This window comes from Hippichthys cyanospilos, chromosome 12, assembly GCF_059441005.1.
Source record: "Hippichthys cyanospilos isolate Australia breed blue-spotted pipefish chromosome 12, RoL_Hcya_1.0, whole genome shotgun sequence".
NCBI lineage: Eukaryota > Metazoa > Chordata > Actinopteri > Syngnathiformes > Syngnathidae > Hippichthys > Hippichthys cyanospilos.
Window position 1 is genome coordinate 6989680 of NC_142380.1, and position 21108 is coordinate 7010787.

Sequence of the window (21108 nt, forward strand, 5' to 3'; positions counted from 1 at the left end):
AAATTCAAGGCCCACCACATCATTTTACGTGGCTCGCGAAATGCTAATTTGGCTTCAAGTGTCTGGCTAAAATACAGAACTTGTAAGGTGTTTTAGATAAAAACAACGATCGTTTTTATTCCCAATCTGAACAGTTTTTACCGTCTCTGATTTCAAAACTAGGTAAATGTATGACAAACACACTTCAAATTTATTCCGGCCCTCTGACAGAAATTATAACTACAATGTGGCCCCCGATAAACATTAGTTGACACCCCAGATCTAGATTATAGATCTATATAAATAGAGCTATCTTTAGAGCTTTATCTAACTTGCTACCTAGCATTATACCAATCTAGATTTAGTGATATAGCTACATCTAGATCTCGCTGGATAACTAGCTAGCTACACAAGCAATTAATTATGCATGCCAAATTATTAATAAAACTGAACAAATTGAACATGTTTTTTTTTTCGTTTCAATGCAGAAACAAGTCATAATTCCAGTGTGAAAATGTGAAATGCATGGTGTGTGTGGAATATGATCATTATTAAGGGCACCCGCCTGTCTGATCATTGCCTCGGAATTTTCTCGTTCATTCTTCATTAAACGCCAACAATATACGACAACAACATTGGAAATTATTCAGTGACGCCAAATCAGGTAAAAACAGAACAAAACCGAGTTCACCCCCATAATGCCCGCCAAGATGATAGTGACGTTTTTATTTTCATCCGTTCTGTGAATCCATGAGCGGCAAAAACAAAAAAAGCCATGCTCGAAATCATCGAAGACTTGAACACATTTCCATAATGCGCCTTCTGGCACCAACACGCGTGCACCGAATGTGGTTCTCCTCACGACTTGGTCTCGTCCATTTTGGCATCCATCACTGTCTGCCGCAATGGACTGCGAAACAAATTTCTATCACTATACATTACAAGTTAAGAAAGGGAGCAGGGAATGTGTTATATATGCGGGCTTCGATTTTTATGTAGTGTCTATGGGCTCGTCCATCATTGTGCTGCTAGGCACCCTTGTGCGCCGCGCCCCGATGAGATGTTATCTTGCCTCTGCCATCAATCAGCGCACGCTTGCCCGAGCCCCGTGCCCGACATGCGGGAGAGGACGCGTGACGGCCCGCCAAACGCGCCCTTGTTCCCCCGACCCATCTGGCGCCTCGGGAACGCCGGTCATTTAAATGCTTTTACTGTACAGAATTGAGTTGTCGCGTTAGGCAAGCTCCCTCTAGTGGTTCGGGAAAGAATTGCTGATTTAACTCATTCAATCCCAAAGACATGTCTTTACATTTTGTCCAGAGATTCAGTCCCGTGTACTTATTCTTATCTTTTTCCATTTTTTTCCCACGTGTTTTGCTAGAAGAGTGACTGAAAATGGAGGGTGCTAATTGGATTAAGTCCTAAAGTGATCAATTACTTTAGGAAATTCTCTAATTCAATACAAAGGTCATTAGAGTTTAGGTAATTAAGTACTAAACAATTACTTCAGGCCATTAAAATTAGTTTTTTAAATTTAGTACAATGCATTTATTAAGTGCAGCTCAGTTGACTAAGGTTAGCTTAGCATTACTTGGAACTACTTAAAAAGTTTGAGCTAAACATCTCATGAAGCTCAAAAATGGAGTGTTGAGATAACAGACGGTGCATTATTTAAAGGGACAATGTGTAAGATTTAGAACGTTTCTCATTACGGGCAGCAGGAGGTGCTGCATTGACCATTTTCCGTAGCTATAACAAACATGGCCGCCTCCGGAGAAGTGCCACTCCCCATGTAATTTACTTTAATGATAACTAGACCCATAATTATATTTAAAATATACTGTTGGTCATTCAGAACACATTTATTTACATTTATTTGCAAGTTTTTGAATTTAAGAATCATTTCATTGATTCCTTTTTAATGAAAAACTGTCAAAATCTTCACATTGTCCCTTTAAGGGAGGGGTGCCATTTGGATTTGTGGCTTTGTCATTCTGTATTTACAAAATCTGAGACGAGTACGCCCCTCACAGTGATTTTTATTTTTTTTTTTAATTATTCTTGCCAAATGGCAATTTTTAATGGTGCAGAGTAATATAATCACAAATTAGACTGACAGCAAAGTGTGGGGGAAATCATTGTTGCTTATGAAACAAATATTAATTCAATTAAATAATTAATTATTAATTCTTGAGGCTTTATGTTAAAAATGTTCCCATTTTACTGGAGAATAATTTCTTTTTATATCTTAAAGAAATGCCTACATTGTTAGCAGTATACGTCAGGGGCATCGGACATGTGGGTGTCGCACCCTCACACTTTTTCAACAATTTCACCCAATAAGGTCGCTACCCGTATCATAAGTTATTTTTAATACATGCTGAGGGCCGAAAGAAAATGCACGTCAGGCCGCAATTGACCCCCGGGCTGCACTTGGGACACCATTGAGCTAAACATACAAAAGATGCAGATATATCCTTGCACGTACGCACAGACCACTAATATTTTTTTTTCCTCCTAAAGTCAGGAGAATTATGAGTCGTCTTCGCCCTTCACACTCCGCAGAGAAAGTTGCTAACCTATCAGGGAGCACGGGAGGAGGGAGGATTGGTGAAGGTGGAGAGCTACTTAATTAGGCCAGATCCCTGTTCTCCACCACCATCACTATTCCCTTAGATCCCATCCACTTAATGTTCTGTGAAATCATATTCCGCTCCCTAGGGGGGTTAGGGGAGAGAAATCAGAACAATAAAATGACACATTTTCAAGCCAGGCAGCACCGGGGGGAAAATAGAGCGTTAGTGACACATGGAGGATGCCGTGGACTGATGGATGGCAAGCATCTGTCTGGCCCATTACCAACAAACAACATCAGGCTGTGAAGTGAGGGAACACGTTTCTACTCTTCAGTCGAGCGAAGGCTACTTGCTGTGCGTTTGTGTTCGGGCGCATTTGTGAAAAGAGTCTTTGAAGCCGTGGTGTATGGACATTGAGGGGGGAAAAAAGTTGACAAAAAGTGGGTCCTTTCTTTTTGTTCGCGGTTTGACTTTTAAATCTATAATACCCCCTACTCGCCGCGCTAACTTTAAGTGACATAATTATCGATGAAAATTGTAGGAATATACCTATAATTCTAACCTTTTTTTAACTAACAAAAAAGTTTACCGTATTTTCCGCACTTTAAGGCGCACCTAAAAGACCTTCATTTTTTATAAAAAGCTGATGGTGCGCCTTATAATCAGGTGCGCCTTATATATGGATCAATATTGAGATTGGGATTCGTAGATGGGGAATGAACTGATAAAATAAGCTTTAACTATTTCTTTTGTATGTTTACAGTTGCACAAGTTGGTCATATTGACATTGAGTCATTATGCTATTGAGAGATTAGAGTTATTATTTGAGTTATTATTGTTATTAATTTGAGTATTACTATATTATGATTGAAAGAGTTTTAAAATACGTTATTAATTGAGGGTGCGCCTTATAATCCGGTGCGCCTTATAGTCCGGAAAATACGGTACTTTTAACAGGGGTTCAACAGATTACATTTTATTCTAAATCTGAAAAAAGATCTTAAAATGCACCAAAGTCCTTAAAAAATATGTCAATCCTTATTCAAACTACAAACATTTTTGACCAACTGAACAAATTAGATGCAGAAAATTAAATATAATAAATAAATAAATTGAATAAATATTTGAACCTTGAAGAAAAAGATATAAAATGTGTTTTTTATGACTCATATTAGTTATTCATTTGATTTAGAATTGATTTAATGTGAGTTGTTTCAAATTTTGGGTAAAAAAAAAAATGTTGCCTCTCAATGTTGGTCCTTCAAAATGTTTCATTTGGTCTCTTAGAGACCATTAGACTGCTCTATCAAGATTTGTGTCTTTGAAGCTTTAAATATAAAGAAACCTATTTGTTTTCCAGGCAATTTCACTCATCTCATCTAAATCCTAACTCAACCCAGGTTTGTAAAACTCTCTTTTACCGGACATCTTGGCCGCTTGCTCGCCGCTTCTCAAAGCTGCTGACTTTAGCTTCAAATGTTCGGTGATTGAAAAAGCGATTGCGAATGTTACGAGGCCAATTGGAAAGGAAGCCAAAGGAAAACATCGACACGGGCTCAGTCCCAATTAGGGAATTAATGCAGTGTAGTTTTGGTTTGTAGTCATGGCGGGAATTTCATTGCATGTTGGAGGGCGCAGCTCTGAGTCAGGGTGACGTCAGTTTCATCGTCTTTAATGGAGGGCCATGCTTTTAACCTTTGGCGGAGCACAATGACTATTCCTTTTTATCTTTCTGTTTTTCTCAAAGTAGTAAAGTTGAATCTTTGCCACGTTTTATAATCAAGGTTCGCTGTTGATTGTCTTGTTATTTTCACTACGTCAGATTCAAATAATACGTGCATGTAAAAGAATCTAAGATTCGGCCGTGTTTTGAGTTAGCATGTTCGTCTTAGGTTAGCCTATGTTTTCATCGACGTGATCATTTTTGGGTAATTTTTTCCCAAATCAGTCTTTTAGCCACTGGATCGTACACTCCTGGTGGTGTGATAACTACCGTATTTATCTGAGAACAAGTCAAATTGTTTTTCCCTCATTTTCAACCTCTATATCAACTCTAACCTTAACTCCAAACACCATTTTTTTTTTTTGGAATATCATTAATTCAAATGCAAAATAAGTTATATCATGTCATTTACAAGGCTTAAAATTATTATATATAACTCTTGTAGTGTGCATTCGTTTTAGAGTGTTTGCACGGAACACGCTAAGGGACGGACAGCGAAGGGCAAGATTCCACGCTCTGATCTCACCACACAGTCGTCTCTTGAGGGAGAATATCCCAAGTAAGATGATCAGCAAATCATTTGACTTGTGGAAGAGTAACAAGCATGTTTGAGGAAAGGAAGAGGAGGAAGATGGGCACGTTGAGGAGTACCGTATTTTCCTCACTATAAGGCGCACCGGATTATAAGGCGCACCCCCGATTAATTATATCATTTCAAACTTTTTCCACATATAAGGTGCACCGGATTATAAGGTGCACCCTCAATTAATGACATATTGTAAAACCTTTTCAATCACAATATAGTAATACTCAAAGTAATAACAATAATATCTCAAATAATAACTCTAAACTCTCTATAGCATTATTAGTCAATGTCAATATGACTAGCCTTGTTCAACTGTAAACACACAAAAGAAACAGGTAAAACTTACTTTATCAGTTCATTCCCCATCTACGAATCACAATCTGAATATTGATCCACACATAAGGCGCACCTGATTATAAGGCGCACCATCAGCTTTTTAAAAAATTAAGGCTTTTAGGTGCGCATTATAGTGCGGAAAATACGGTAATATCCATACATTGAAACAGGAGGAGTTATTTGGCGTCTCAGATACTAATGATGACTTTTAGAAAAAATAATATTCAGCTCTGTCAAAAAATAAAATATTGACTCATTCCAGCCCTATAGGCTTGTTCCCTAATCACGTTATTTTGGAATCTATATCCTGGATGTTGATGCCGCCAGACGCTGGGAAAAAAAAAAAAAAAAGGGACCGGAACAGAGTACAGTACATGCGGAATACAAATAATACAAACAGCAGACAAGCAGACGGCGAGCATACTCGAGGCAGAAAGTGGATCATTGAGCCTGCAGCCCGTCAACATCTTGAGGACACTTTGGCTAAACGTAATCCCCCCCCAGCCAACAAGGCCCTCAAGAGCAAAGAGAGTAGCATCAAGGAGGAGTAGAAGACAGGAGGGGGGGGGGGGGGGGGGGTGCAGCTCTGGCCTTTTCCAAAGCGATAGCATCTGGATTTTTTCATTAGGACACAAGGCAGCATTATCAGGCAGAACATCAGAATTTAGCCCATCCACTACGCTGCTCTGCAATCATTTCTAATGCACTCTGCCTCCCTGCGTGCCCTCTACCTAGCCCCCCCCACCCCCCAAATCCCAACTGTCTCCCACTCGATCAGACAAGCCTGTTTGTGTCCTTGCTAAAAAGCATTAGACTCCTCCTTTTGTTAGCGTTTTTTTTTTTTTTTCATCGTTTGCACTCCGAGCTGCTTCTTTATTCCCCTGTTACGCCTCACTATTTTGGGGGAGGAACTTATGAACTAGAGTTTTTTTTTTTTCATATAGGTCGAATGGTCCTTATTAAAAAAGGGATAATTAGCAAATACTAACAAGTATGTATGCAACATGACAAAGTATTTCACGCGAGGGCTGGACGATATGGCCAAAAAATGACATTGATTTTATTCAGGCATTCTCAGCAAGTACCAATTTGATTGATTGTTATCAAAGTAATAAAGCCAAGAAATATTTATTTTTCATGGGCTTGAGAAGGGTTTAAAATAGACTTGTATTGAATTAGTTAAATTCTACAAACATGCTTTTATGTTGTTTTTTTTTTTGCAGACATTCAATCCCCATTTATATTTTATTTTTTTCCAAGTATTTTGCTAATGACTGGTAGTAGGAAATTGATTACTTTGGTTTATTAAGTACTTAAGTAATCAACTATTTAGGTATTTAAGTACTAAAGTAAGAATTAGTTTAGGTACTAAGGTACAGAAGTAATAGATTACCTTAGGCAAAACTAATGTTGATTGACCAATACCAGCCATTTTTAGACACTTCTTTAGCTAAACTTGAACATTTTTGAAAAAATATAGAAAGTAGCAGGATGCCTGGAGTCTTAAAAAAAAACAAAACAAAAAAACCCCATAAAATATATCTTTGGGAACGAATGAGTTAAGTAACTAGCCACTATTGTAAAGACGTCTGGCAAGCCAGCCATCTAGCATTCTTGTGCAAAACCTCAATTTCACAGTAGATTTTGTCTTCAAGAACAACAAGTTGAGACCTTTTTGGGGAGCATAAATAACACTATTACATCTCAGATGCACGCCAGTAAATTATTGTAATGTGATTTCTTAGAAGATGAAAAATACACGCCGGACTGTTGTTATATTGTCTATCTGTTTTGCTGCACCGTTTGTGTGTAACCTCTGCCACATAAGTGCGATTCGTGAAGACATTTTTTTTATTGTGTTAGCCAAATGTCTATTGAGTAATCAACTGCAACCAAACTATTGGCAATTTTGGCTAAATTAAAAAGAGGAAGCAGAAGAGGACAACGCACATAAGCCAGTCTATAAAAGTGATTTTTAATAGTCAGTTATTTTTCATTTTTCATTGATGAAGGCCCTTCCCAATAGCCAGCAAAAGCACACCAAACGAAGCTGTAAATCTGAAATGGGGATGTAAGTGGAGGGATGCTTGGCTTGCAGGGAGCGCTTTTATTATTTATCACCGGCTGGCTATTTTTAGCTGCGGCTGCCGTGTTGGCGTCAAGGGTTTCCGGGTGCAAGGATGGCAGGTTTCCCCGTCACCCGCAGGTCACACGGCGGGGGGAGGCCCAGGCGTAACAAGCGCAAGGTAAGGGGGATTAGAAATGCCCTCTAAGTAGGAAATGGTCTGTGATATGTGTGGAATACGGAACATAGCCTATTGCTATTAGCGCTGATGCTCCGGGGATTGTAACAGATTTTATTGAGGGGTGATTTTCATTCGTGCATCTGATCAGATTTATCATTCAAAGTACCATTTGAAGGTAAGGTCCTACTGGCAGCTAAATCATGCTTGAGGCAGCGCTAAACACAGAAAACAGGCACCTTACAATCAAATGCGAGAGTAATTGAGTTATTTTATAGTTGCCTGAAATTGCAAATGAATGTTATTTTAGAACAATGTTGTGTTTTTATCGTGTCGCGACTCGTGTCTCTCCAAACAGGCTGTGCAGTAGAAAATCAGTTTTTGTTGTAAAATCTCGCCGGAAAAAATTTCAAAATAAAAGCTTTCGTGTCAAAATACAAATATTTGCGTCCATAAATTATTCGGTATGTAACATTTAGTTGGAGCATGTTTGTTTTAATGTCAGAGCAGTAACAGCCAATGCATTCATACTCCATTGCCAAGACTCAGCCAAAAGAAAAAAAAGATCTCATGCTGTGCAGGGATGACAAATCTCGCGACTTCCTTATCTCATGGGACCTCGACGAAAAACAAATAAAGCAACTTATTGGCTCACAAAGTTCGCAAAATTCTAATTTTTTTAAGCGGCTAAACGGGCGAATGGTTTCTGTACAATTGTTATACTGCCCCCGGTGGTCAAAATACACACAGCAGAAGAAGCTTTATTAAATTTTTAATTACTATATTACACTATTGTTTTTTTAAAAGTAACATGCCAAAGGAGTGATACTTTCTTTGGGGGGGGCGTCTGGAGCTGGATTTGCAGATGATTTGTTATGAGTGTTTTTTTATTAAACTTATATCTCAAGGCACCACCGTATTCGTATAATTATTAACCGTGATCAGTTTACTGGAGTTACATGCATTTAAAAAAAAATGCCTGCATGCATAATTACAAAAAAAAAGCCTACACACTTGCACATTTTATCAGTTTATTGCGGCACGGAAATCTCACATGGGAGAAGGACATATAGGACAAATCCAATGCCACATTCATCCTCATCCTCGCTTTGCGTTATTATCATTCTCCCGGCATAGCGTTTATCTGGATATTAAATTAAGGCCGGCGGAAAGAAAGAAAGCAATGTCGTGTGAAGCCTTTTGGTGTTTTGGTCTGGTCACGATTCAAAGCTTTCACGGTCGGCCATGTGTGTGTGCACGTGTGTGAGAATGCGCGCGTGTGTAAGCGCTGCAGATGAAGTCGGCCCGGGAACCCCCTCCTCTCTTTCTCTCTCCATCTTGTCTTCCTCACTTCCACCCCACGGCTGCTCCTCCTCGTCTATTTTTCTTCTCCACCCACGCACGCACGCACGGTCTAAAAATAGCATCAGGGATCCCCGCATCAATTCAGGAGAAGGAGGAGGGAGGGAGAGGGGATGGGGACGTCAGCACACACAAGGTCATAACCCCCCCACCCCAAATCCAGTGGCTGCTTTTCTTTGATTTGTCACAGCTTTTTGTCTCCGGGAGAGACTCACCCCATTGCAGATTTCACGTCATCGCCCTAAAGTAATAAAAGTCTCAAAATCGTAGGGATGGACGGCAAAGCATGAAAGCCTTCCTGTGATTTATTTTGTGACTGTGGCACTAACAGGTGGCGAACAGAAGGGAGTCGCTCTTGTTTGCAACCACGAGACGGGGAAATACTGACGGTGGATTCCCAAAGATTCCGCACGACATCAGAATAGCAGGAGCCACCCTTCTTATCGGAGACTATTGAGGTTTTTATTTTTTTTTTCCCCCTCTTAGTCATTTTTAAAGAGGGAGCGACTGCAGCCACATCAGACGAGGTACGTCGTTTCCTTTGCCTTGTATTTCTCGAGCTAATTTTTTTTGAAGTCCATTGAATTCACCAGCAAGATAACTCACTTTATTTATCACAGCACAACATGATGGAATTCGATATCAGAGCGATATGGAAAACAGTCTTTAGAAATATAGTGTGATTGACATGATCGTTAATGTGTTTATTATGGGTGAGAGGTGAGCGTGCTGAAATTTGGGGCAAGGTATGACGAAGAAACAAATGGCGGACATGCTGAGCACAACGGTTTATTCCAAATCTGCGCCCCCCCCCCCCCCCACTGAAAGGTGCACTCCCTCAGAATGAAATTTACAATATGTTTATTGCTGTGATTGCTAGCAGGGGTGTTGAGCCGCACAGCATGTTTGCTGAAATGTGCGTACGGAAACAAAAATGGAAAGACGTTTGTGCATTTATTTGGTACGTCTGATATCAAACAAATGCAATTTAGCTCAGAGTAGAACAATATGAAAAATACACATTTTTTAATATTTATTTTTTCTATTAGTAGTCTCTATTGTCAGGAGGGGTCTAAATCTCTATGCAGAGGCAGGTTAGACCTGATGTTAGTAATTTTGTAGGAAAACCTGGCGGATCTGTTGTGAAGGAGATTGCACCACAGTGGAAGTGTTTTTGTTTTTTTTTCTTTTTTTTAAACATCTACCGTTTCAGATTATAAGGCACACCTCAAATCATGTGCGCCTTATGTATTGATGTCAAAATCAAGTGGAATAAAGTTTGTCATTTGCTGTACTGGCTTGTATCCTGAAATATGCAGTAATGCACCGGACAATCCAGTAGACCTTAGAAACAGACATTTCTAAAATATTGACCAGTTCATTGAATTTGCACTTTATAATTCAGTGCACATTATAATCAAAACGGCACGGTGAAATATTTTGAGTTTTATCCAATAATCTTTGCTCTTTTTACCATGGTTGTCATTCTCAGTCACTGATACATTGCGAGCAACAAACTGGTCATTGAGTGTATGCACCTCTCTGTTTCATCCACAAATACACTCAAGTAGTGTTTTGATGTAATTTTAAATCTTGTGAAGTATTGTTGTAAATCGCAGAAATTATATACTCGTGACTGGTGAGTGTAATCTGGATTTTTTTTTAAGAAGCCCCTTTCATATCACAAATTACAGGAAGTTTGGTTGCTCGGACTACACATGTCACTATTTTATCCCCCTTAGATCATTTTAAATCTTGTTAAATATTGTTTTAAATCACAAAATCTGTATACAGGCGAGTGCGACGTTTGGGTATTTTATTGTTTATTACACGAGTGAATTTTGGTTATTGAGACTATATACTTTGCTAATTCATTCACAAGTGGGCCTACATATATATTTTAAAATCTTCTGAGTACTGTTTTAAATGACAATATTTATAAAACAATACACTGCAGAGCCCAAAGTGTGGAAACCTTGGACGTTAACCCCTTGAATGCATGATCTTGTGTGACTTTTGACCGCTCTATCAATGTCCCTTTTTCATCTCTAGGTAGGCCTAAATATTTAAATAAGAAATATTAAGTATTGTTTTAAATCACAAAATCTATATAGTGCTGGTGAGTGTAAAGTTGTTATTTTTTACGGAGCCCCCTAAAGTGTACAAAGGCTTGTATCCCTGTATAGAATTTTAAACTCCGTTAAGTATTGTTTTAAATCAATATACCTATAAGTCAATACATTGGGGGGTGCAAAGTGTGAAAAAGACTTGACATGACCCCCTTGAATGCATGTTATTGATTGAATTTTGACCACATAATCTTCAACATTTTATCAACAGACGGGCCTACATGTGTCATATAATTGTTAATATTGCTAAGCATTGTTTGAAATCAGGGCCGGTGCCAGTCCAGGCAGGACAACCACAACTTGGTCCAACAAAAAACGTCTTAATGTCAGATTCGTATACGATAAAGATGTTTTATGGATTACGCTCTACTGATTATAACTACAGTAACAAACATATGTTTGCAAAAGGTGCTCCCCTGTATTTTACTCGGCCTCGCTTAACACAGACAGGGAAGTGGGAGTGGTCAGTCGCTCATCTCCTTTGAGACCGCGGCTCTGATGATGAGACACGGACCGCGTCTTTGAACCTTTGCATTAGTTATGAGCCTTCTCGTTTTATCTCTCATCACCATATTTGAAAAACTGGGCAAGTTCAGCCTACCTTGGCCGGTCTCGTCCGCCGACGCGGGTATTGCGCAATGACATACGTTCACATCGAAGCAACGCCCCCGTCACATGTTCCCTGCACACATTGAAGCATAATGTCGTTACGTGGGGAAACACATGGAACTCGATGCACACAGGCGGCTGTGCAAATTACAAATCTGTTGATTAGGTAATGGCGTGACATCACGAGTGAAAGGAGCTTGACAGCAGGTGTGTGTGCTGTGCTTTTATGCAAGCAGCTGCTGCAGACCGGCTCGCATCACCACACCCAGACATAAGAGGCACGGACCACAGGAGTGCTGCGATAACGTCTCAGATGGTGCCCGATAAATTGACCAGAAATAGAGGAGTGAATGAAAAGCACCGTGGGTGTAAATCAGCAGTGGGGATAACAATGTTATGACAACCTGCAAAATCTAATGCCACCTAATGGAAAAGTTGCATTACGAAAAACAGGCCTTAAATGGATTTTCTACTTAATGGTAGATTTTTAGCCAATATTTGTAATTGAAGGTTTAACAGTATACAAGCAAGTCATAATTTAGAGCAGTGATACTCAACCTATTTCAATGACGTAGCCCCTGTGTAATATTTTTCAGCAAATACCCCCTAATTAGCACAAATCATTTTTGGATGGCATAGACTTGAAACAGCTGTGTGTAAATTAACAAATTCTGGAACTACATTTATTTTATTCGGCAACTCCAGAAGCTAGACTGTGCAACAATCTTTTATTTGGCCTTTTAACCTGGAAAATAAGTCATCAAAGACAATACACCTCTGTTTCAACATGGCAACATTCAAATTGCTGCAACTTTGTCCATTTTTGAGTTTCCTCTATTAAATATCAAATCAAAATGGAAATAAGTCATTATCTCGATTTTCATTCCAGAAAGAGACATGAAATTCAAGAATTTTACTGTCATATGCATAGTAATACCACACAATTGAATTCTTATTCTCACCACTTCCCCGAGCTTACTACATTCCATAATTGAGCAAATAATAAGGTAGGCAATAAAACAAAGTCTGACTTTATAAAAACACATCGAAAATATTGATTCTGAAGTTCTCCTAATGATGTCACTGGCATAATTTGTGTACCATTATAATGTATTTTTGTCAAGCATTGATGGCTTCCATAATTGCAATGTGATAGCGGTGGTATTAAGAGGTGGATTAAGTCGGGTAAATCCCCACCAAGGCCCAGGTGGTAGCAAATAACCCCCGCCTCCCCCGAAAGTCAATACCTGCGGTTTCCTGAAGGATGGCGAAGCTGCTTAGTCATTTGAGTAGCCGGAGCAAATCAAACTAATGATCTTGGCTGTCGGAGATAAATTCCAGCACGGGGAGCGGAGCTCTCTCCCTGCCGGCGTGGCCGGCGGCCCCTATCTCCCAGATGCGCCCGCCGTCCCCAGCCTCCTTTCACAGCGGCCGCATCCAGCGGCGGAATGCGGAGGCCCGCTTTGAGTCACGACTCGCCTCTTATCGCTCCATCGCAGGTTGTTCATCACGTTGGAGCGTCGCCGTTTGCGCCGGCGCGGTGCCACGATGTGTCACTTTTTGTTATTCGGCGGGGCAAACAATGAACGGAGGCCCGCCGACGCCGTCCCCGAAGCCCGTTCGGCGCCTTATCCTTGCGCAGCACGCCAGTTGCTCAAATACGATGCGGCTAAAATGTAGCTTTTTGCTATCGTGACCTTGTTCAAACATATGGCTAATGTGACAGCCTGGGATAGGTTTGCTTATTAGCCAACACACACATTTCTAATTATACCACTGAAGTACAACAAATACATAAAAAGTTATTTTATGTTAGACTATTATTCCACTTTTGGCCATTTCTTTGCTTATGAGACTGCATTGAACTTTACCGACAAGTATTAGCAAAGCCACGTTAGCTAGTTTGTCGTCAATGAGGTGACATTTCCTACATTTTAAGCGAATTCATTTTAGCGTAAACTACAAAGCCTAGCAAATGAAAGGCTAATGTGGCTAATGTGATGGCCTAGCAAAGGTTTGCTCATCGATTAAGTAAAACAAAGTACTTAAGGTATTTTAGCTTAGGATACATTTACCCAAGTATCACTTTGGGGTACTTCTTAGCCTATAAGACCACTTGGAACTTCGCTAACAATAATTAGCTTGTTCGTCGGCGATGAAGCGGCACATTTGCTACATTTAAAGCTAATCCATTTTATAGAGCGCTGCGAAATCTAGCTAACAAAAGCTTTTTCAAATCGGGGCAATACCATCGGTGTTAATCATGATCACAACCATGAAGGATTTTTTTTTTTTCTGCTGAAAGTAAGCTCATTTTTGGCGACACAGAGACCCTCGGGGCACTGCAGCAGGACATTATATTACTTACATTACTGTGTGCACTGGGCTGGGATAAAACTCAGCTTAAGCAAACAAATGTTGAACTGCAGTTCACCGCTGGAGGGACACGGACGTTTATCTGTATGAAATGATGACACTTTGATGATCTGGTGGTTTGAGGGAATATCATAGAGGAGACAGCCCTCTCAAACAGGCTTTTGCTGTGTCAATGAGTTTGGGCAAGACACCAAGCTCTGAGATGTAACACCAGTTAAATTACCCATTTCATGCTGGCAAGGTAAAATGACGGATGGTGTTTAAAGGACATCTGGCAAACACTTTGCGCAAATTACTGTAAGATGGCCCAATGCATAAAAGGCAACTACAGTGAACCCCTTGTTAATCGAGCTAGATGCATTGCTGCTCCAACCGCGGCAGCTAAATTTCCAAATGTTGAAACACAGAGTAATTTTCCCTTTATTTATTTTTTTCTTCACACGCACACCTACCATATTGCTTATTGGCAAATTGCTCTAAGATCGAAACCTGTTAATTTTTCACTATGAGGTGAAGATTAATGTAAGACTAACATCCAAGCAAGAAAAGAAGTTAAGCATTATATATTGAAATAACCAAAATGTTCAACTGAACCGTTTAATTTGGTGTTACAAAAGTCAGCTAGCTTAATGCTACTATACTGTACTGTATATGCAGAACATTACAGACAGGTTTTTGGAATTAGCATAGCTGTTATGTATGTATGCACTTTAAAACCTAAGTGTTACGTTGTCACTCAGAGATAAGATAGTGTCTATCAGTAATAATTTGACATTTCCTACATGCTTTAAACAACCTACTACACTTAACACATTGCTTAGCACCTATTCTCACTGGCAAAGCTCGCTAAGAGCCAAAACTGTCACTTTTTTGCCACAAACTGAAGTTTAACGTAAGAATAACAATAACAACAATAACAAGAAAAGTGTTAAGCATTATACTTAAAATAACAAATGTTGAACTGAACAATTTGATTTGAAGTAACAAAAGTCAGCTAGCATGATGCAAACACATTTGACTAGCATGGCTGTTAGGTAATTCTATACTTTAGAAGCAAGTGCTACTTTAACACACATACACACACGGATTAGCAACAATATTTGAATAATTTTATGTTTTCTACACACTTTAAAGAAAAAACAACTTCCACAGTTACATTATATATATATATATATATATATATATATATATATATATATATATATACAAAAAATATGCATGGCAAGTGTATTTGAGGTACTAGATTGTCCTTAGGTCTGATTGGGTGTGTGAATGCTTGTTCATCTCTGTGTGCTTTGTAATTGGGCGACAACCACTTCATGGTGTCCACTGGACGAAGCCAGCTGGGATAGGGACCAGCAAGCCAGCAACCCTTGTGACAATAAGCGGCTCTTGAAAATGGATGGATAGATTTAAGCATTCCCACACAACTGCAGAAATTTGCACAAGTCTAGTTTAATTTTTTTTTTTTGCTATTTTTTTTCATCCCAGTGCACTTCAGGGGTTGCCAATTATACGCGGATTTTTAATATTTACAGGCCAACGCTATCCACTATACATACTGTGAAAAGTGGAGAAAAAAACATTGATTAAAAATATGCCATATTGCAGAGAACTGTGTGCAAAAGGGCACTTGAATATTAGCAGGAATAGAGATGCTAATAAGAGGGAAGCCTCTTATCTGAATCTTTTTATGCTAAGATAAGGAGAAAATCCCTAACCGAGTGTAAGTGATGCTTTCTGGTTTTCGAGCACTCCTCTTTTCTTTTCAGATCCAAGCTATGTTATCATAGCCTCTCTTTTTAGAGCTCTGTGCAACAGAAACAAATACACGTTTTTTTTTTAGTCACACTAGCTAATAAAGTAATTCACTGAAAGCAGGCGATTGAGTTTAGGGCGGTGAGGAAAAAAAAAGTGGACTAAGCAAGACAGAAGAGATGGGAGCTTTGACTGGTCAGTGAAAGACTGTTTGAGTGTCCAGGAGTTGTAAAGTTAGATTTAATTATTCATGCGGAAACAGTAACATTGCTGCCCAAACTAACAAATGAAACTCCATCTTGCCAAGAAACTCACACAGGTCGCGGCAGCCAATTACTTAATGAAAATGATCAGGTTTCTAATGCGGCTTTGGATCCCCGCAGCCATAAAACGGAGTGGGGCTCAGCGCTAAGGCTAATTGTGCCACCCTTGCAGTCTTCGGAGACCTGGCCGCCCCTTGCGGCCGAGCTTCAACGACGACTTGTGCCAATGGCTGATATACGACCGTGTCATTAGCGTCAGTTCTGCAAGCATGCGCTCTAATGGGCTAAACTGAAAGAAATATGTCAACGGCACCATAAAATGCTCATGTTTTACCGCACTGTTGACAGATGTGATCGATAGTGATCTGTAAATTTGCAAATTATGAAGAAAAGCCACTTGAATATTTTGGGGCTTCCTTTATGCGGGTTGTTTGCTTCAAAACAATGTTGTTGGGGTACAATACAGTAATTGGGCAATTATTTCTCAAAATGTATGTTTCTTTGCTGAGAATACAAGCAAGTTCAATTTGAAATAACATTCTGGTTTGTTTTGCATGAAACAACCCCAAAATTGGGTCATTTGGTAAAAAGCAACCAAAGCATTTTGGGTTAATTCAACAAAAAGGATTTGAAAAGTTGGATCAATTTGATCCAAGACGTGGATCATTCCAGATTTTATCCAACATTCTAAAATCATTTCAAAATTAATCGTTAAAATCGATTAATCATTAAAATAAAGAAAAATAGCCTGATTCACGACATGGGTTTTGGGTTGTTTTATACAAAACAACAAGAACATTGGGACAATTTTTGACCCTAATTGACCCAAGAAGTGATAAGTGATAAGATAATTTCAAAACTAACCCTGAAAACTAATTAACCATTCAAATAAAATTTAAAAAAAAATGTCTGATTTAGTACTTGGGTTACTTTGACCCTAAATTTTGGGGTGTTTTGTACAAAATGACCCAAAATGTGTTGTTTTATTAAAACAACCGAAGAAGATTGGGTTGATTAAAAAAAACAATTTTGAGAGTTGGATCAAATTGACCCATGAAGTGAATCGGCCCATATTCAATCCAACATTCTGGCTGATTGACTTGGGTCAATTTAAGCCAAAATTCCGGGTCGTTTTGCACAAAACAATCCCAAAGTTGTGTTGTTTGAATAAAAACAATCCAAGAAAATTGAGTTTATTAAAAAAAATAAAGCATTTAGAGAGTCGGATCAAACAAACCCATACGAATCGATTGGTTTATGCATGGGAGCCAACAAGTGTCCGCGCAGTATCGAGCGCGCTTTCCTTGACAGGCCCGCCGCCTCTGCGACGCGGCAATAAAAGTGATTTCTGACAACGCAGGGCGGTTACGGCAACATCGGCGGAGCGGATCCTCGGAAGGTGAGGATCGCGAGCCCTCGTCCCCCTCGGCCCGACGTCGCGATCGCCCCCCTCCCTCCACCGCGCGCGCGCATAGCAGAGGCTCCAGGCGGCGAGCCCCCCAACTCCGGCGGAAGGCGGCGTTTTGGGCGCAGGCGTGACGTACGCGGGAAGGCAGGTCCCGGCCGCAGCCACCAATGATACGAGTCGCCCCTATTCCGCCGGGCCGGCCGCAATGAACGGGCGCCGGAGCCGCGCACGTCCACGGAGCCAGCACTGCGAGCCTCGGCCAGCAAGGGGATGCGGCATCGCTACGCGGGAGCGGCCCAGCAGCAGGAGCCCGCAGCCGGCGGCGAGCCGATCGCCGGGGAGCCGGACGCGCCCGTTTTCAGCTTGCCGCCCCCGCCCTCTTCTTCGTCCGCGTCCTCCTCCTGTCGGCAGCGAGAGCGCGCCTCGACCGCCGACGCTCACCGCCGGAGCCTCCAGGAGCTGCCGTGCGTGAGCCTGCAGCCGGCGCGGCGAGCCGCGGCTGCGGCGGCGACCCCGGCTCCCGGCGGGGACCGCGAGCCGGATCCCTGGCTCCCGGCCCCCCCGGCTTTTCCCGGCTGCCACTGCAGCTTTTCCGCGCAGGAGGCCAACCATTCACAAAAGCATCCGCAGCAACAGCAGCAGCAGCAGCAGCAGCAGCATCGCGTCGCGCCTGCACCGCAGCCCTCCCCTGCACCTTTCCCCCCGCCTATACCGCCACCGCCGACCACCGCCTCCTCCTCCTCCTTTTCTCGGGAATCCAAACGTCTGGGAAGGAGCGCCAGTAATTACCAACAGGCGAGCATCGTGGAACGCTGCAGGGGGGGAGGAGGAGGAGGAGGAGGAGCAGCAGCAACAGCAGCAGCAGCAGCAGCAGCAGCAGCAGGAGCAGGAGGGCAACCAGAGCACAGGCAGCAGCTGCAGCAGCTCTGCCACCCGAGACACAAGGACTCACCCCCCGAAGGATTCCGCGCAAACTCCCAGAAACGGGCGCTCGAGCCGCACGAGCAACAGATCCCGCAATTGCGAGCGCGGCAGCAGCTCCTGGTGGGCAGCAGCTTGCCCGTCAACCACTGCGCCAGCGGCTCTGCTGCTGAGCTATGTCGGACTCAGCAGCAGCATCAGCATCAACATCAGCAGCAGCAGCCGCAGCAGCAGCAGGCTCCGCTGCTGCAGCTGCAGCGGCAGCTCAAGAGCACCCCGGGCCGGCAGCAGCGGCTGCAGCGTTGTGAAGCCCCGGAGCGCAAGAAGTGCGGCGCCGCGACGCCCCCGGCCGCGCAGCAGCAGCAGCAGCAAGCCAAGGCGGCCAGGTCGAGCGGCAACAGCAGCGGCAGCAGCCGAGAGAGCCCCAACTACGGCTCCAGCTATCACCTGTGGCCCGAGAGCCCGCATAAAGGAGAGGAGAGGATACGCATCGAGCTCCACAAGGTACACCGCAGACTCGCCGCGCCGTTGCCGTATAGTCAACGATCTTCTCAATGACCACGCCTGGCACCTATTTCATTCTTCTTTTTCCAACATACGCGTGTTGTAAAAGCTACCGTATCCCCACAAAAAAGACATTTGCCTCATCTTCCGATCCGCGGCCCCGTGCGCACCTGTTCCGTGTAGCGCTGTTGTTTTGCTCCGGCACACAACGCAGGCCACTGAAATATTCAAATGAGGCTCCCGTGGCAGGTGATTCGGCAAACAAAAGCGCCTGTTGTTCCCCCCGGCCCAGACAGGGAAGCGTTTGCATGTTCGGGCCCGGGCCGGCCGCGGCGGCACCTGTCACTGCGTGGACGAGGCCTCCCGCACATTCCTCGCGACTCGCCGAGGCGTCACGCCGCGATTTAGGCGTTTTGGAAACATTTTCGAAGCGCTTTGGCTTTCGTTCCTTGCGGCTCGGCAACGCGGGGGCAGCAAAAGAGGCGGAGGTTCACAACTAGTGTAAGCCTGCACCCATTAAGCCCTAACGGTAACGCAGAGGATAAAGAATCCATGCAAATGAGCGTTGATGTATTTTCCCATCTACTTGTGTTGCTGCATCATTTGTGTCCCGCTGGCAATAGCTCAAAGCTCATCAGCTCAACGCTGATGGCAGTGTTTTTATTTCAAGAGTACATTTTAGCGGGTCATTCTGAACAATTGTGAGAAGTCAGAATTCTGACAATTTTTGGTCAAAATACCCAGTAAAGCAAGAATTCAGACTTTGAAGTGATAATTCTGAGATAAGGCATAATTCTGACTTTATCATCAGAATTCAGATTTCTACTTTCGAGAGAATTGTCACCTGTGAGAATTCTGACTTCGAGTGAGAGCTCTGACTTAATTCCCAGAATTCATATCGGCTTTTAAGTAAAAATTCTGACTTCAAAACGGAAACTCTGAAGTCATAATTCAGACTTGATTACCACAATTCAGATTTCTACTTTGTCATGTGAGAATTCAGACTTTGAAGTGAAAGTTCTGACTTTATTCTCATAATTCAGAATGACTTTAAAGTGAGAGTTTTGACTATTCTCAGAACTTAGATTTTGACTTGAAATTCGGAATTCTCACTGTAGCCAGAATTATGACTTTAGTGAGAGTTCTGAGAAGTCATAATTCTCAGAATTATTATTATTTTTTTACTTTAAAGTCACTTTTGTCAGAATTCTGACCTTAAAGTGAAACTTCTGACTTCTCAGAATTTCAGATTTTGACTTTAAAATGAGAATTCTCACTTTAGTCAGAATTCTTACTTTGAAGGGCGAATTCTGAGAATACTCACTATTCTCTTTTTTTTCTCAGAATTCTAACTCTGCACTTTAAATCAGAATTCTGAGACAAAAATCAGAATCCTGCCAACCTCTTGCATACTTTCCCCACAGCTAGTCACACACACATTTTCTCAGTGTACAAAATGCGCATATTTCAGTTTTGTTTTTCAAATTTTATGAAGAAGATATGTCCACCATTCTGCCTTTCTTAAAACCTGTGCGTATATACGGTACTACATTGCATAGACATATGGTAATATAAAGTTTGGCGGATAAGACAACATGAAAAAAAAAAGAGGAGGAACCTCAGGGGGCTTCTGGGTAACATTTTGTCAGCACGCGACAATGAATGTGCTTGAGAGCTTCTAAATAACAACATGAATATAGACATCCTGAGTAAAGGATGTCAGACAGGCCTCATAAAATAAACTCTTGCAGGGCTTTCAATCACAGGTGGAGCCAAAGTCCCATAGTTAGGCTGCCAAGAGCTTAGTTAGCACACGCGTTGGATGCGGGGGCCCTTTCGGGCTGGGGGGGGGGGGGGGGGGGGGGGGGGGGGGTCATATTCATAATAAAAACAAAAACAAACAAAAAAAGCAATGCTACTTTTACTACAAACTCCTAATGTGGCTCAGGCGTTCTAATGGAGGAGCTGTCGTAAACGAAAATGTAAAAAACATTTCCGATCTCAACACAGTCTAACAATAGCGCTGTTTGTCCTCAATTGCTTTTGACATATTTCCATTTTTGTCCATTCTTGATGAAACAATTATCTCCAGAATTTCACACTCGCTATCCCTGATGACATTAATTGCGCTTTCATACCCATTTGTGTACTTGAACGCACGAGTAGACTCTCAAGATGTCTGACAGGAGGCATATTAAAACTCATTCAAACCCAAAGATGTGTTTTTACATTGGGCGTCCAGACATCATTCAATCCCATGGCCAAAGAGGGGTCTAAAAAAAAAATTATGTTAAAAAAGCTTTAATTTTGCACGTCTTAATTAATGACACAAATT

At 41.7% G+C, this 21108-nt stretch overlaps 1 protein-coding gene and 1 long non-coding RNA gene across 4 annotated transcripts in view; one reads left to right on the forward strand and one right to left on the reverse strand.

Annotated features, from left to right (window-relative positions):
- LOC148414636 (uncharacterized) overlaps positions 1-21108 on the reverse strand; it is a 97607-nt gene that overhangs the window by 15038 nt on the left and 61461 nt on the right. The window contains exon 4 of the long non-coding RNA XR_015867425.1: positions 11536-11616. This is a non-coding gene — a long non-coding RNA (uncharacterized LOC148414636). The remainder of the gene's footprint in view (positions 1-11535; positions 11617-21108) is intronic.
- Positions 9199-21108, forward strand: part of kcnn1a (potassium intermediate/small conductance calcium-activated channel, subfamily N, member 1a) — a 66289-nt gene continuing 54379 nt past the window's right edge. For 2 of the 3 annotated variants that reach the window (XR_015867423.1, XM_088429104.1), the window contains exon 1: positions 17454-18773. Coding sequence is in view for 1 of the 3 variants with exons in the window: in XM_088429104.1 (XP_088285230.1) it covers positions 17619-18773 (1155 nt within the window). In the remaining 2 variants the exon portion in view is untranslated. Of the gene's footprint in view, positions 9333-17453; positions 18774-21108 lie in introns of those variants that run through there. The other variant, XM_088429105.1, reaches the window with a different exon arrangement.